The following is a 13,186-nucleotide window of genomic DNA, read 5'->3' as shown; positions in this document are numbered from 1 at the left end:
AAAAGAAATGTACTCCTAGCCGGGCACTGGTAGCACACTCCTGTAATCCTAGCTACTCAGAAAGCTGAGATCTGAGGATCTCGGTTCAAAGCCAGCTGGGGAGGGAAAGTCCCTCAGATTCTTATCTCCAATTAACCACAGAAAACTGGAAGTGGAGCCCTGGCTCAAGTGGTTGAATACTAGCCTTGAGCACAAAGACTCAAGTACAGCACCTAGGCCCTGAGTTCAAGACCCCCAAGCTCCCCAGAAAGAAGGGATATTAGTTCAAGGTTCATAAATGGAAGCGTCACAACGAAACTCCTCCCTTGTACAACTCTCCCTTAATAAAAATGTAAAATAATAGTGATAATAATAAGCAAACTGGGAAGCCAAGCATAGTAACAACAAGGTAGCATCCCTTTCTTAATTCAATATATTAATTTTCTGATTTTAATAATTACATTGTTTTAAGACAATTCCTTAGTTTTCAGCTAATAATATTTAGGGCTAAATAGGCATGTCTGCTAACTTACTCTGCATAATTCAGAAACCTAAAACAGTTCCATGTAAACAGATATTCATACTGCTTTTTGTAGGTACACATACACACAAAGATGCTTATGAAACAAATATTTGTGAAAATATTTGTAGAAATATTTTTTACTCACTAGACACTATGCTGAAAATGAACTATCCAGCTTGTCGGTGGGAAGGGAAAGGAAAACTGGGAGACTGGGTGTCTTATATGTTTTTTCCCTACTGTTATGAACATAGTTCTTATAGAGCACAGAGATTTATTTTCTTTGTAATGGTTTCTTGGTATTCTATGGTCTAAATTATTCACTGATTCCTCTCTTGATATACTTTTGTTGTCTACAATTTAACTACTACAAATTCTGTTTAAACTAATTTTAAAAAAAGCCAGTTCTACTGAACAAGTACCAAATGCATTTTTATATATATTTCATAACTAAACCGATATGAAAAGGTAAACAAGAAAATTAAAAACATTCTAACTATAACAACTATGAAGTTACTGCATATCCATCAAAAAAATGCCTTCAAGCCAGGTGTGGTCCACATGTTTATACTCCCAGCTACACAGGAGGCATAAGTAGGAGGTAAGAGTCTGGGTGATGGGTGGTGTAACTGAGACTCTATTCAAACAAAAAGCTAGAGGTGTATCTCAAATGATAGAATGCTAGCCTAACAAGCATGAAACCCTGAGTTCAAACCCAAGTACCACAAAAAAAATTAGTAAAAATGATAACCTAAATATATTATTGGAAGAACTGTGGAAAATATAAATTTAGTGACAGTAGAAATCTTGCTGAAGAGCTAATTTGACAAAATATATGAAAACAAGAATGTAAAGTTATTTATATGCTTTGAGTTAGATTCCCACTCCGTGAAGGATATAAAAACAGAGGAATCGATGGCCATTAAGCTACTACACTGTTCTTCCTACCCTCCAGACCCAGTTAGAAATAGAGGTAGGTCACTCCTATTCCCTTTAAATATGAACTGGCTTTCCCCACATTTTGACCAATAAAATGTGACGGAGGCAATGAAGAACAGATCCTAGGATTAACCTCTTAAGAGGCCTGGCAACTTCTGCTTTAATTTTTGGAAGTTAACTAACATGTAAGAATTCTGACCACTCTATCAGTACTAGAATATGAGAAAGTTCAAACCAGGTACCTGGAGAGACCGCATCAGCCCATCACTAAATGATACAGCCATGTAAGTGACCCTAAGTGTCAATATTTTTGTAGAATACAGTATGTTAAACTTAGTGTATATTCTAAATACTTCTTGAGAGTTTCTAAATACTATCTTTCATCAAATCTAAAATGGCATCAAATATGATTAACCAAAGTAGACACCATCAGTTAAACTTAAAGACACACATTCATTTCAGATATTAAAGTATCTGAAGTATCTTGTAACTGGTATTTTAATTAAAAACATTAAAAAAAAAACAAAATTCAAATCAAAATTTGTACATTTGAAGTATCTATATTGCATCTCCAGGTACAAGTGGAAAATTTTCTGGATTTGATGACTTGCAAAGTACCTCAATTCTGAACAGCAGAATAAACCACACCAACTGTTGTTGTCTTTTGGTGGGGAAGGTCAGTAATTAGGTTTGACATCAAGGTTTTGTACTTGCTAGGCAAGCCCTCTGCCACTTGAACCACTGCACTAGCTACTTTTACCATTGGTACTTTTCTTTTTTCTTTTTGTTTTTGGTCCAGTTGTAGAGCTTAAACTCGGGGCCTGAATGCTGTCCCTAAGCTTTTCTGCTCAAAGTTAGTACTCTACTACTTGAGTCACAGCTATTATGTCTAGCTTTTTGCTGGTTAAATGTCTGGCTTTTTTGCTGGTTAACTGGAGATAAGAGTTTTCAGACTTTCCTGCATGGACTGGCTTCAAATCACAATCCTCAGATTTCAGCCTTTTGAGTAGCTAGGATTATAGTTGTGAGCCACCTGAGCCCAGCCAGCACTGGTAATTTTCAAGATTAGGCCTCAAGTGTAAGATTTTATACTGAGACCAACTTAGACTGCAATCCTATTTGTGCTTCCCTTTGTCACTATGATGGCAGGTGCTTGCCACTGTGCCTAGCTACTATGCTTTTCTGTAGCTTGGGATAGGATGACAAGCACCTACACCAAGTTCAATCATTGGAGTCTCCTAACTTTTATGGCTGCAAACTGCAAACTCCAGATCTCCTCCTTCTAAGTAGTAGCTAGGAGTATAGGCCTAAGGCACCCCGATGAAGTGCTGTTTACCTTACTGTTTACCTTACCTACTCCCCTATCACCTACAAAAATCCCTAGAACTACATGGATAGTTCATTTAAAAGGACGCCTAGGGGTGAAAAGGTAGCTCAGTGGTAGAGTGCTTGCATGAGGTCCTGGGTTTGATTCCTCAGCACCACAGAAGCAGGAAAGATGCTGGAAGTGGCACTGTGGCTCAAGTGGTAGAACACTAGCCTTTAGCTGAAGAGCTGAGGGACAGTGTCCAGGCCCAGAGTTCAGACTCCACGACCAACCAAAAAAATAATAATAATAAAGGATGCCTATTTCTTAGATACTGTCTGCAATAGGTACCAGGAGAACAAGCAGCTCATTGTAGCACAAAGTATTCTTCTCATACTCTTTCACTCTAGAAAATTAAACTAAAAACAGACAGATTTTACTTGAATAATTTTTCTCATTTTTAATGATTTGCACCATCAGAAGTAATGACAACACAACAAGCACCCAATATACATGTGAATTTATGACAAATATATTAATTTTTTTCTCATTATTTGTATATCAACCTATATCGAGTGTAGCTGATACTGAACAGACAGGATCTATTCTCTAAGACCTTGCAATCCAGTAAAGAAGAAAAATGAATTCAAATACAAGGCACTAAGTTGTTGCAATTTTAACTCCACACACTAGAGTTAAAAGAAAGCACAGAAGCCGGGAGCTGGTGGCTCACGCCTGTAATCCTAGCTACTCAGGAGGCTGAGATCTGAGGATCGCGGTTCAAAGCCAGCCCGGGCAGGAGAGACCGTGAGACTCCTATCTCCAATAAACTACCAGAAAACCGGAAGTGGCGCTGTAGCTCAAGTGGTAGAGCGCTCGTCTTGAGCTGAAGAGCTGAGGGACAGCGCCCAGGCCCAGAGTTCAAGCCCCACGACCGACCAAAAAAAAAAAAAAAAGAAAGCACAGAGGGCTGGGAAGGTGGCTCAGTGGTAGAGCGCTTGCCTTGCAAGCATGAGGCCCTAGGTTTGATTCCTCAGCACCACATAAGCAAAAAGAAAAAAGCCAGAAGTGGTGCTGTGGCCCAAGTGGTAGAGCACTAACCTTGAGCTGAAGAGCTGAGGGACAGCGCCCAGGCCCAGAGTTCAAGCCCCATGACCAGACAAAAAAAAAAAAAAAAGAAAGCACAGAAATTGCTAACATCCTCTTGTAAAGAAACGAAAGATGATCATGACAAAACTATGAAGGAAGGTTTTCATAGGAATAACTAAAAAGTGGAGGTATGTTAGGAGAGCTACAATACACTCTGGTTCCTGCTAGTTTTAATTTCTTGGTTAGATTAGAAATGACATATGCACTGATAGATGTGAGGTCATAGCTGGGCAGGTAGTGCAGCCTACAATCAGGAAGCTCAGATGAAATAATTGAAATTTGAAGCCAGTTCAGATTATACCCCGTATTTTAGAAAAATAAGCCAGGCATGAAATCCCAGCTCTGGGAGATAGAGGTAGGAAGACTGAAATCTGAGGCCAGCCCCATGCAAGAAGTTTTCCTCTGAAGAAACATAGTCATTTAATATTGTTTAGTAAATTCCGACTGGTACTTTCAGTAGCAAGTGATGCTAGTTTGAATAACAGTTACCAAGTTCATTTGTCTTTTCAGTAACATTCCCATCACTAGGCAGCAACACTCAGGGCACAATACAGTATTTCCAAAGAATGAAAGCTCTGTAGTATATCTAATATCTAGCTACACAACTTTTTTTTTTTTTTTGGTCAGTCCTGGGGCTTTAACTCTGGGCCTGAATACTGTCCCTCAGCTCTACAGCTCAAGGCTAGCACTCTACCACTTGAGCTACAGCACCACTTCAAGTTTTCTGGTGGTTTATTGGCGATAAGAGTTTCACGGACTTTCCTGCCCAGGCTGGCTTTGAACTGCAATCCTCAGATCTCAGCCTCCTCAGCTAGGATTACAGGCGCGAGCCACTGGCGCCTAGCTACACAACTTTTTTTTTTTTTTTTTTTTAATTTTATTTTATTTGAGAACATACTGTACAGAGGGGTTACAATTACATGGGCAGGATAATGCATACATTTCTTACCAAGCATTGCAGCCTCCTCCTTTGTTTACCCTTCACCTCCCTTCCCACCCTCCCCCTCCCCCCCAACTACACAACTTTTTTGAGAGAGAGAGAGAGAAAGAGAAAGAAAGAAAAAGAGAAAGTCTGATGGCAGTGACTCACACCTCTAATCCAAGCCACTCAGGAGATGTGAGGATCAGTCTGAAGCCAGCACAGGCAGACAAACTTGAGAAAGACTATTATCTCTACTTAACTAGTAAAAAGCCAGAACCAGTAGCTTGGCTCAAAGGGTAGAGTGGCATTAATAGAAAAAGTGGAGCCTGAAGGGAGGGAAGAAATGAAGGAAGAAAGGACAAAGGAAAGGAGGAGGGAGGGAGGAAGGGAGGAACTCTGGACTACTTATTATTACATAATGATTAGTAGACAAAAGAGATAGCTAGCAACAAAGTTTATACTTATTTCTCATAGCATACCTAGTAAACAAAATTTGACCAAATCAAGCTTGACAATACTGTTAACCATTTATCTAGCTAAATAAATTTGTGAAAGTCACGTTATACCTATATTTCTGCTAAAATGAGTACGGCTGAAAGGACAGATGATCAAGAATCCATGCAGGTCCATGAGGATTTAGCTTCTGTAGTTTGAAACTTTGCTGAGTCAACTTACCAAAAATAGTGCTTGTTCTCAAACAAATCAGCTAACAGTTTGTAAACAATAAATTATTCCCAATGCCAAGCCTGATCCCATCTTCTATTACTCAAAAGATTGAATTTACATAAGCTCTTTAAAACAACTTTTGAAAAAAAAAATCAGCTTTGTCTTTTTGTTTTTCTTGGGGTTTTTTTGTGTGAAAATACCATACAGAGGGGTTACAATTACATGAACAAGGTAATGAGTACATTTCTTATCAAGCATTGTTGCCTCCTCTTTTGTTTCCCCTTACCATCCCTGTCCTCCCATCTCTCCCCCCAACCACAAAGTTGTAAAGTTCGTTTTTTATTTTGTGCCAGTCCTGGGGCTACAGTTCTGGCCTGGGCATTGTTCCTGAGCTATTTTGCTCAAGCATTCTACCAACCACATAAGCCACAGCTCCCCTTCGGAGCTGGTTAGTTGGAGATAGAGTTTCACAAGTGGCGCTGTGGCTCAAGTAGTAGAGTGCTCGCCTTGAGCTGAAGAGCACAGGGACAGCACCCAAGCCCAGAGTTCAAGCCCCACAGCCGACCAAAAAAAAAAAAAAAGAACATTTGGGCTGGGAAGGTGGCTTAGTGGTGGAGTGCTTGCCTTGCATGCATAAGGCCCTGGGTTCAATTCCTCAGCACCATATAAGCAGAAAAAGCTGGAAGTGGCACTGTGGCTCAAGTGGTAGAGTGCTGTCCTTGAGCTGAAAAGCTGAGGGACAGAGCCCAGGCCCAGAGTTCAGGCCCCACAACCGACAAAAAAAAAGTTTCACAAACTTTCCTGCCCAGGCTGGCTTTGAACCACAATCCTCAGCTCTCAGTCTTCTGAGTAATTTCACAGGTGCCCAGTAAATCAGCTTTTCAAAGACAAGTTTTCAAATATTTAATCATATTTATTCTGGTCTGCATGATTTATATCTACTTCATTGACGCTTTATGTTAAGCAACTAGCAAAATAACTGGACAAAGTGTATGTTTCATTACACAGGCATTCTATGCTGCAAATGGTTCCCATATACACTAAGACTGCCTTATTCACTTATTTACAAGGTTTCAGCCGTGCAAAGTCAAGAACTAAAACTTTTTCTTTAAAAATACCTTTCAATTGGGCTGGGAAGGTGGCTCAGTGGTAGAGTACTTGCTTTGCATGCATGAGGCCCTGGGTCGATTCCTCAGCACCACATAAGCAGAAAAAGCCAGAAGTGGCGCCATGGCTCAAGTGGTAGAGCGCTAGCCTTGAGCTGAAGAGCTCAGGGACAGCACCCAAGCCCAGAGTTCAAGCCCCATGGCTGGTAAAAAAAAAAAAAAAAAAAACTTTCAAAACCAAATATTTAAAATTCCCACAAATACATTTCACAGCTTAGTTGGCATAAAGCTCTCATGAATCCTACATTATCATCAGTTGTGGTAAAATTATTTCCTTAGTAGTGGCACCAGCTAGCCTTGAGAGAAAAAGCTCAAGGACTGTGCCTAGGTCCCAAGTTCAAGCCCTAGGACTGACACTGGCACATGCATACGACATACATACAAATCATTACTTTGCCCTTGATTTTATAAAAATATCTCCCAAAAATGCAAAGTAAAACTCAATGTGCTTAACTGAAGTGATAAAGTATGAGTTAGGGTCTGCTGAAAGGTAGCATGCCTTTAGAATAGGTTGGGCAGCCTTAGGGGAAAATAATGAATCAAGAATCTACAGTATAGTAGTGAACACTGTATCCCCTAAGCATGAAGTTTTCCCTCAACAGCAATATCCTGGTAATATCCTCCTTGGTATCTTCATGCCTATGATATCAAGGATTTACCTTATATGAATTTCATGTACTACCATTGTTCAAACTTCAGCTACCACAGTATACTACTACTTTTTTGTCCACAAATCACTATGCAAAATAATAGATACATATGTGTTAACAGGTGCTCTTTTTTTCTAGTATGTTAATAACAAGTCACTGATTATCCATTATCAATGTGCAAGCAAAAATGTATTGTGGAAGGGGTGCTGTGGCTCAAGTGGTAGAGCACTAGCCTTGAGTTGAAGAGCTGAGGGACAGCGCCCCAGGCCCAGAGTTCAGGCCCCATGACAGACAAAAAAAAAAAAAAGGAAAAAAATGAAAAGAAAAGGAAAGGAAACAATGTTCAAACTTTTTTGTGTGTGTGCACTAGGATTTCAACTTAGGGAGCCTTGCTGGGCGAGCACTATACACTTGAGTCATGCCGTCTAGCCCCTTACTCTTGGAAAGCTTTTTATGAAGCTATATAAAACTTGCCAGGCACCAGTAGCTGACGTCTATGATCCTAAACTCAGGAAGCTGAGATCTCAGGATCTTGGTTTGAAGTCATCCAGGGCAGAAAAAAATCCCGTAATAATCTTATCTAGGAGGGCTAGGAAGGTGGCTCAGTGGTAGAGCGCTTGCCTTGCATGCATGAGGCCCTGGGTTCGATTCCTCAGCACCACATAAGCAAAAAGAAAAAAAGCCGGAAGTGGAGCTGTGGCTCAAGTGGTAGAGTGCTAGCCTTGAGCTGAAGAGCTGAGGGACACTGCCCAGGCCCAGAGTTCAGGCCCTACGACCAGACCCCCCCCCCCCCCCCCAAAAAAAAAAAGAATCTTATCTCAGGCTGGGAAGGTGACTCAGTGGTAGAGTACTTGCCTTGCATGCATGAGGCCCTGGGTTCCATTCCTCAGCACCACATAAGCAGAAAAAGACCGGAAGTGGCACTGTGGCTCAAGTGGTAGGTGTTAGCCTTGAGCTGAAGAGCTGAGGGGCAGTGCCCAGGCCCCGAGTTCAAGCCTCACAACTACACACACACACACACACACACACACACACACACACACACTTTGCCAGTGGCTCACATCTATAATCCTAACTACTCAGGAGATTGAGATCCAGAGAACAGTGGTTTGTAGCTAGCCTGGGGCAGTAAAGTTTGCCTCTACCTACAAAATTACCACAGCAGACTCTGATTATTTAAACTGCCTGCCTAACAAGCAGAGGGCCTGAACTCAAACCCAACACAGCAAAAATAAGTGAATAAACATTAAATAAATTATGATTTAAACATATAAGCCTCTTCTATTATGACTCCCAAGTTCTGTCCATATTCAAACATTTTTATCTTAATAGGAGGAAAGCAAGGATTAACAATTAAGTAAATTCCCAAGTGGCACAGTATCCTGTTGAGGGCAGTAGGGAAATCAAAACATGGTTAAAAAGTAATTTTTTCCAGTATTAACAATTCTGCCCACTTCTGAAAAGGATAATTTAAAGGGTTTACTTTTTTTCTGATCTTATTGTACAGATATGCAATCAAAGAAAAAATATCTTATTTTTCTGAACCTCTCATTACTTACACATTTTATAAACATCTGCACTCAAAAAGTCCCACTCTAAATGGAAAAAAAATTAAAATATTTCATGTTACAATGCAATGTGTTATAGATAAGGTCCATAAGGTAGAGATTACATACAAACTAATGAAATATGCATTACAGTATGAACTTTGGCTAATGTCAGTATTGAATATGAAGTATAAAGAAACTCTTTGGTATCTTCATCTATTCTAAATCTAAAACTAAGCCAGGAGTCAGTGGCTCACACCTGTAATCCTAGCTACTCAGGAGCCTGATGATCAAGGTTCTAAGCCAGCCAGGAAAGTACGTGAGATTCTTATCTCAATAAATTACTCAGAAAAAAAAAAGCCGGAAGTGGCACTGTGGCTTAACTGGTAAAGCATTAGCCTTGAGCAAAGAAACTCGGAGACAGTGCCCAGGCCCAGAATTCAAGCCCCAGAAACAATAAAAACAAAAACAAAGTCCTAATGCTATTTTTTAAAAGGATTTTATAATATAAATTAATAGTTTTTGAGACAGACTACCTCAGAGTGGCCTAATATTGGAGAGAGCACTGAATTCCAATGCAACCTTGATCACTAACCAAATATGTATAAACTTTTATTTCTTTGGGTTCTCAGGGGGGCTGTTTTTAGTTGTTTTTTTTTAATTTGCAAAGTCAGAGGGCCAAGAGGTATGGTAAAGTGTTTTACCTTAAAAGTTTAAGTCTAATTTGAATTATTTCCCTCAAAATTTTTTCCATAAAGGAAAGCATATGACTTAGATATTGCACAGATTTTGAAATACTTTAATAAAGATCAAATATAGTCATTAATATGTTTATTTTTAAATGTAGTCATTAAACTCAGAAGGCAAGTAATAGAATGTTAGCCTAGCAAATACGAGGTGCTGAGTTCAAAGCCTGGTACTGGTTAAAAAAACAAAGCAGGTACCAGGTGCTGGTGGCTCACACCTGCAATCATAGCTACTTAGAAGGCTAAGATCTTAAGGATCGAGGTTCAAAGCCAGCCCAGGTAGAAAAGTCCTCATGAGACTCTTCTTTCCAATAAACCATTCAAAAACCAAAAGTGGAGCTGTAGCTGAAATAGTAGAGGGCTACCCTTGAGCACAAAGAGGCTCAGGGACAGTGCTCAGGCCCTAAGTTCAAGCCCTACACTGACCAAAAAAACCAGCTGGGTACTGGTGGCTCATGCCTATAATCCTAGCCACTCTGGAGGCTGAGATCTGAGGATCATGGTTTGAAGCCAGCCTGGGCAGGAAAGTCCATAATACTCTTTTTTTTTTTTTTTTTTTTTTTGGGGGGGGGGGTGTCTGGTTGTGGGGCCTGAACTCTGGGCCCTGTCCCTCAGCTCTTCAGCTCAAGGCTAGCACTCTACCACTTGAGCCACAGTGCCACTTCCGGCTTCTTTTTTGCTTATGTGGTGCTGAGGAATCGAACCCAGGGCCTCATGCATGCAAGGCAAGTGCTCTACCACTGAGCCACCTTCCCAGCCCCATAAGACTCTTATCTACAATGAACCACCAGAAAACTGGAAGTGACTTTGTGACTCAAAGCAATAGAGCCCTAGTCTTGAGCAGAAGAGCTCAGGAACAAAGCCTAGGCCTTGAGTTCAAGGACCATGACCTCCTTCCTCCCCCGCCCCCAAAAAAACCCATAATCATCAGGTTGTAGCTGTTGGTTTTCTTATCTCTCCCCACTCTGCTATTATTGGCCAACTAAACAACTATTTGCCAAAATTCTACATCTTAGAGGAAATATATGTATATTACATCCATCTAGTTTATCTGCTTCTAAATTTTAAACCAAATGACAGGTTTTTTTCCTGAAACATAAAGGTACCATTTCCTTCTTATGTACCAAAAGTAAACAATACGAAAGTAAAACTAATAGGATATCAAAACAATTTATTTCAAGCCAGGTGTTCATGGCTCATGACTGTAATTGAATTTACTCTGAGACCCAAGAATTGTGGTTCAAAATCAGGCCAGGCAGAAAAGTCTGTAAGACTCTTTTTTTTTTTTTTCTTTTCTTTTTTGATACTGTGGATCAAACCCAGGACATTGCATGGCCACTGAGCTATATCCCAGTCCTGTAAGACTCTTATCTCCAATTAATCACCAAAAATCCAGAAGTGGATGCAGTGCAAGTAGTGCTAGCCTTGAGCAAAAGATGCTGAGGGACAGTGCCCAAGCCAAGTTCAAGCTCCACGACCAGCAAGCAAGAAAAAACAAACAACAACAACAACAAAAAACCTCAACTGTCTAAATTGTATCACCTTCATTGCCAATGCTCAAAGCAGGATAAAATTGTAACAGAACATTGAAACAAACCAGAAAACAGACTTAATAGGCATCAATAACTTATCTATCTTGTTTGCAATATATATTCAACTTCCCAAAAGAACTTTTTAAAAGCAGTTAACAAAGTATGTGCCACTAGGATCATCTACCTCTGGTCTCTAAAATACTTTCAAACATTCTCTCATCCATTTAATGTTAGAAAAATGCCATTTTTAAATAAGTAATCACACAAAATAAAAACTGAAATTAAGATGTATCATTTTGCCGGCCACCGGTGGCTCACGCCTGTAATCCTAGCTAATGAGGAGGCTGAGATCAGAGGATCACGGTTCAAAGCCAGCCCCAGCAGGAAAGTCCAGGAGACTCTTATCTCCAATAAACCACTAGAAAACCGGAAGTGGCACTGTAGCTCAAGTGGTAAAGCACTGGCCTTGAATGAAGAGCACAGGGACAGCGCCCAAACTCAGAGTTCAAGCCCCACGACCAACAAATTAAAAAAAAAAAAAAATGTATCATTTTTGGGCCAGGTGTTGGTGGTTCCGGCCCATAATCCTAGCTACTCAGGGGGCTGAGATTTGAGGATTGCAGTTCAAAACCAGCCCATGGAGGAAAGTCCAGACTCTTATCTCCAATTAACCACCAGGAAACCGAAAGTGCTGCTGTGGCTCAAAGTGGTAGAGCGCTAGCCTTGAGCATAAAAAGTTCAGGGACAGCGTCTGGGCCCTGATTTCAAACCTCATGACATACTTTAAAAAAAAAATGTATCATTTCATTACTTTTCAAGAAACTACTCTTGGAAAGGCCTGGCCTCATTCACAAACACATACCGAGGTACAGTAATTAAACTTGTAACATTAAATGACAATTTAGCAGTTGACTCTGAGCCCAAGAACCCTGAAGTCTTTCCCCAAAGCCGGGATAGCTAGATTGTCACCTTTGATACCTACAAATAATAAAGATGAAACTTAACAATAAACATGCAGAATGTAGCTAGAGGGTTCCTTATAAGAATCACTGTCCATTCAAAGCCTTCCACTTTAGTACAGATTTAATCATCTACGTATTACACAACGATGACATGAAATATGAAGTCACACTATTCTACAATCTAGCTTCCAAAGAGACTTGGGAAAAAAAAAAAAACACATCTTGGGCTATCATTTTTAAATAGTAAAGCATAGAAACTCTTAAAACATTTCAACTTGACATTTTTTTCAATGCCCAGCGAGGCTCGGTGCTACTACTACTTAATCTGCTGATGGGACACCAAAACCTGGCATTCAGTTCTAGAGAGGAGCTGGACGTATTTTTATCTAAGGAACCACTTGTTCTACAATCAACGCTCAGTTTGCTCGGTATCTGGTTTTGTTTTCTGTTCCCCTGATGCACTGTAGTGTTTTTCACTCGGGTGAAAGAAAAAAACAAAAGGCAACCTGCATTTAGCAAGGTGAGAATAGTCATCGCTCCCTTATCCGTGGAGCACCGGTCCTCTTCGCCTCCGTCCTCCGCCCGCACCCAGCTCGAGAGGCTTCCCACGAACAGGGCCGCTCAACCCGGCCCAGCAGCCTCTGGCCCCAGCCTCCACTGGTGCCCGAAGGGGCCACCTGCCCACCTGGGGCCTCCACGGCGCCCTGCGCCCACAGCTCGGGCCCGCGTCCGCGAGGCCCTGCGGGTGCACGACCCTGGAGCTGCCCCGCCACCAGCGCGCGGCGCGCGGCCACCTCGCGAACACGACCTGCCGCCACCCCGGACGGCCGGCCCGGCCCCCGGCCTCCGCACAGGACCCACCCACACCCTCCCCGTCCCGCCTGCGCTCCACAGGAAGCGCGGGGCTCCAGGGCGCACTGCGGCTTCTGCGACCCGATCAGCGCCCGGCGGCCGGCAGCAAGTAGTGGGGCCAAGCCGGGTGGTCGGAACGGAAAAGCAGGCAGCACGGCGCAGGAACCGACCTGTGGAGACCGCCATCTTCTCCTGCAGCCCAACGCAGCCGCCCTCACGCACGGACGTGCGCGTCACGTCCGGAGCGCGC

The 13,186-nt window shown here is 41.7% G+C and overlaps 1 protein-coding gene across 1 annotated transcript in view; it reads right to left on the bottom strand.

Moving 5' to 3' along the window:
• The window catches only part of Ube2v2 (ubiquitin conjugating enzyme E2 V2), a 38,349-nt gene extending 25,176 nt beyond the window's left edge, over positions 1-13,173 (bottom strand). The window contains exon 1 of the mRNA XM_042686120.1: positions 13,107-13,173. Coding sequence (XP_042542054.1) covers positions 13,107-13,122 — 16 coding nt within the window. The 5' untranslated portion in view covers positions 13,123-13,173. The remainder of the gene's footprint in view (positions 1-13,106) is intronic.
• Positions 13,174-13,186: the final 13 nt, after the last annotated feature.

This window comes from Dipodomys spectabilis, unplaced genomic scaffold, assembly GCF_019054845.1.
Source record: "Dipodomys spectabilis isolate Male_0828 unplaced genomic scaffold, ASM1905484v1 ptg000096l, whole genome shotgun sequence".
Taxonomy (NCBI): domain Eukaryota; kingdom Metazoa; phylum Chordata; class Mammalia; order Rodentia; family Heteromyidae; genus Dipodomys; species Dipodomys spectabilis.
This window is presented reverse-complemented; position numbering and strand designations above follow the sequence as displayed.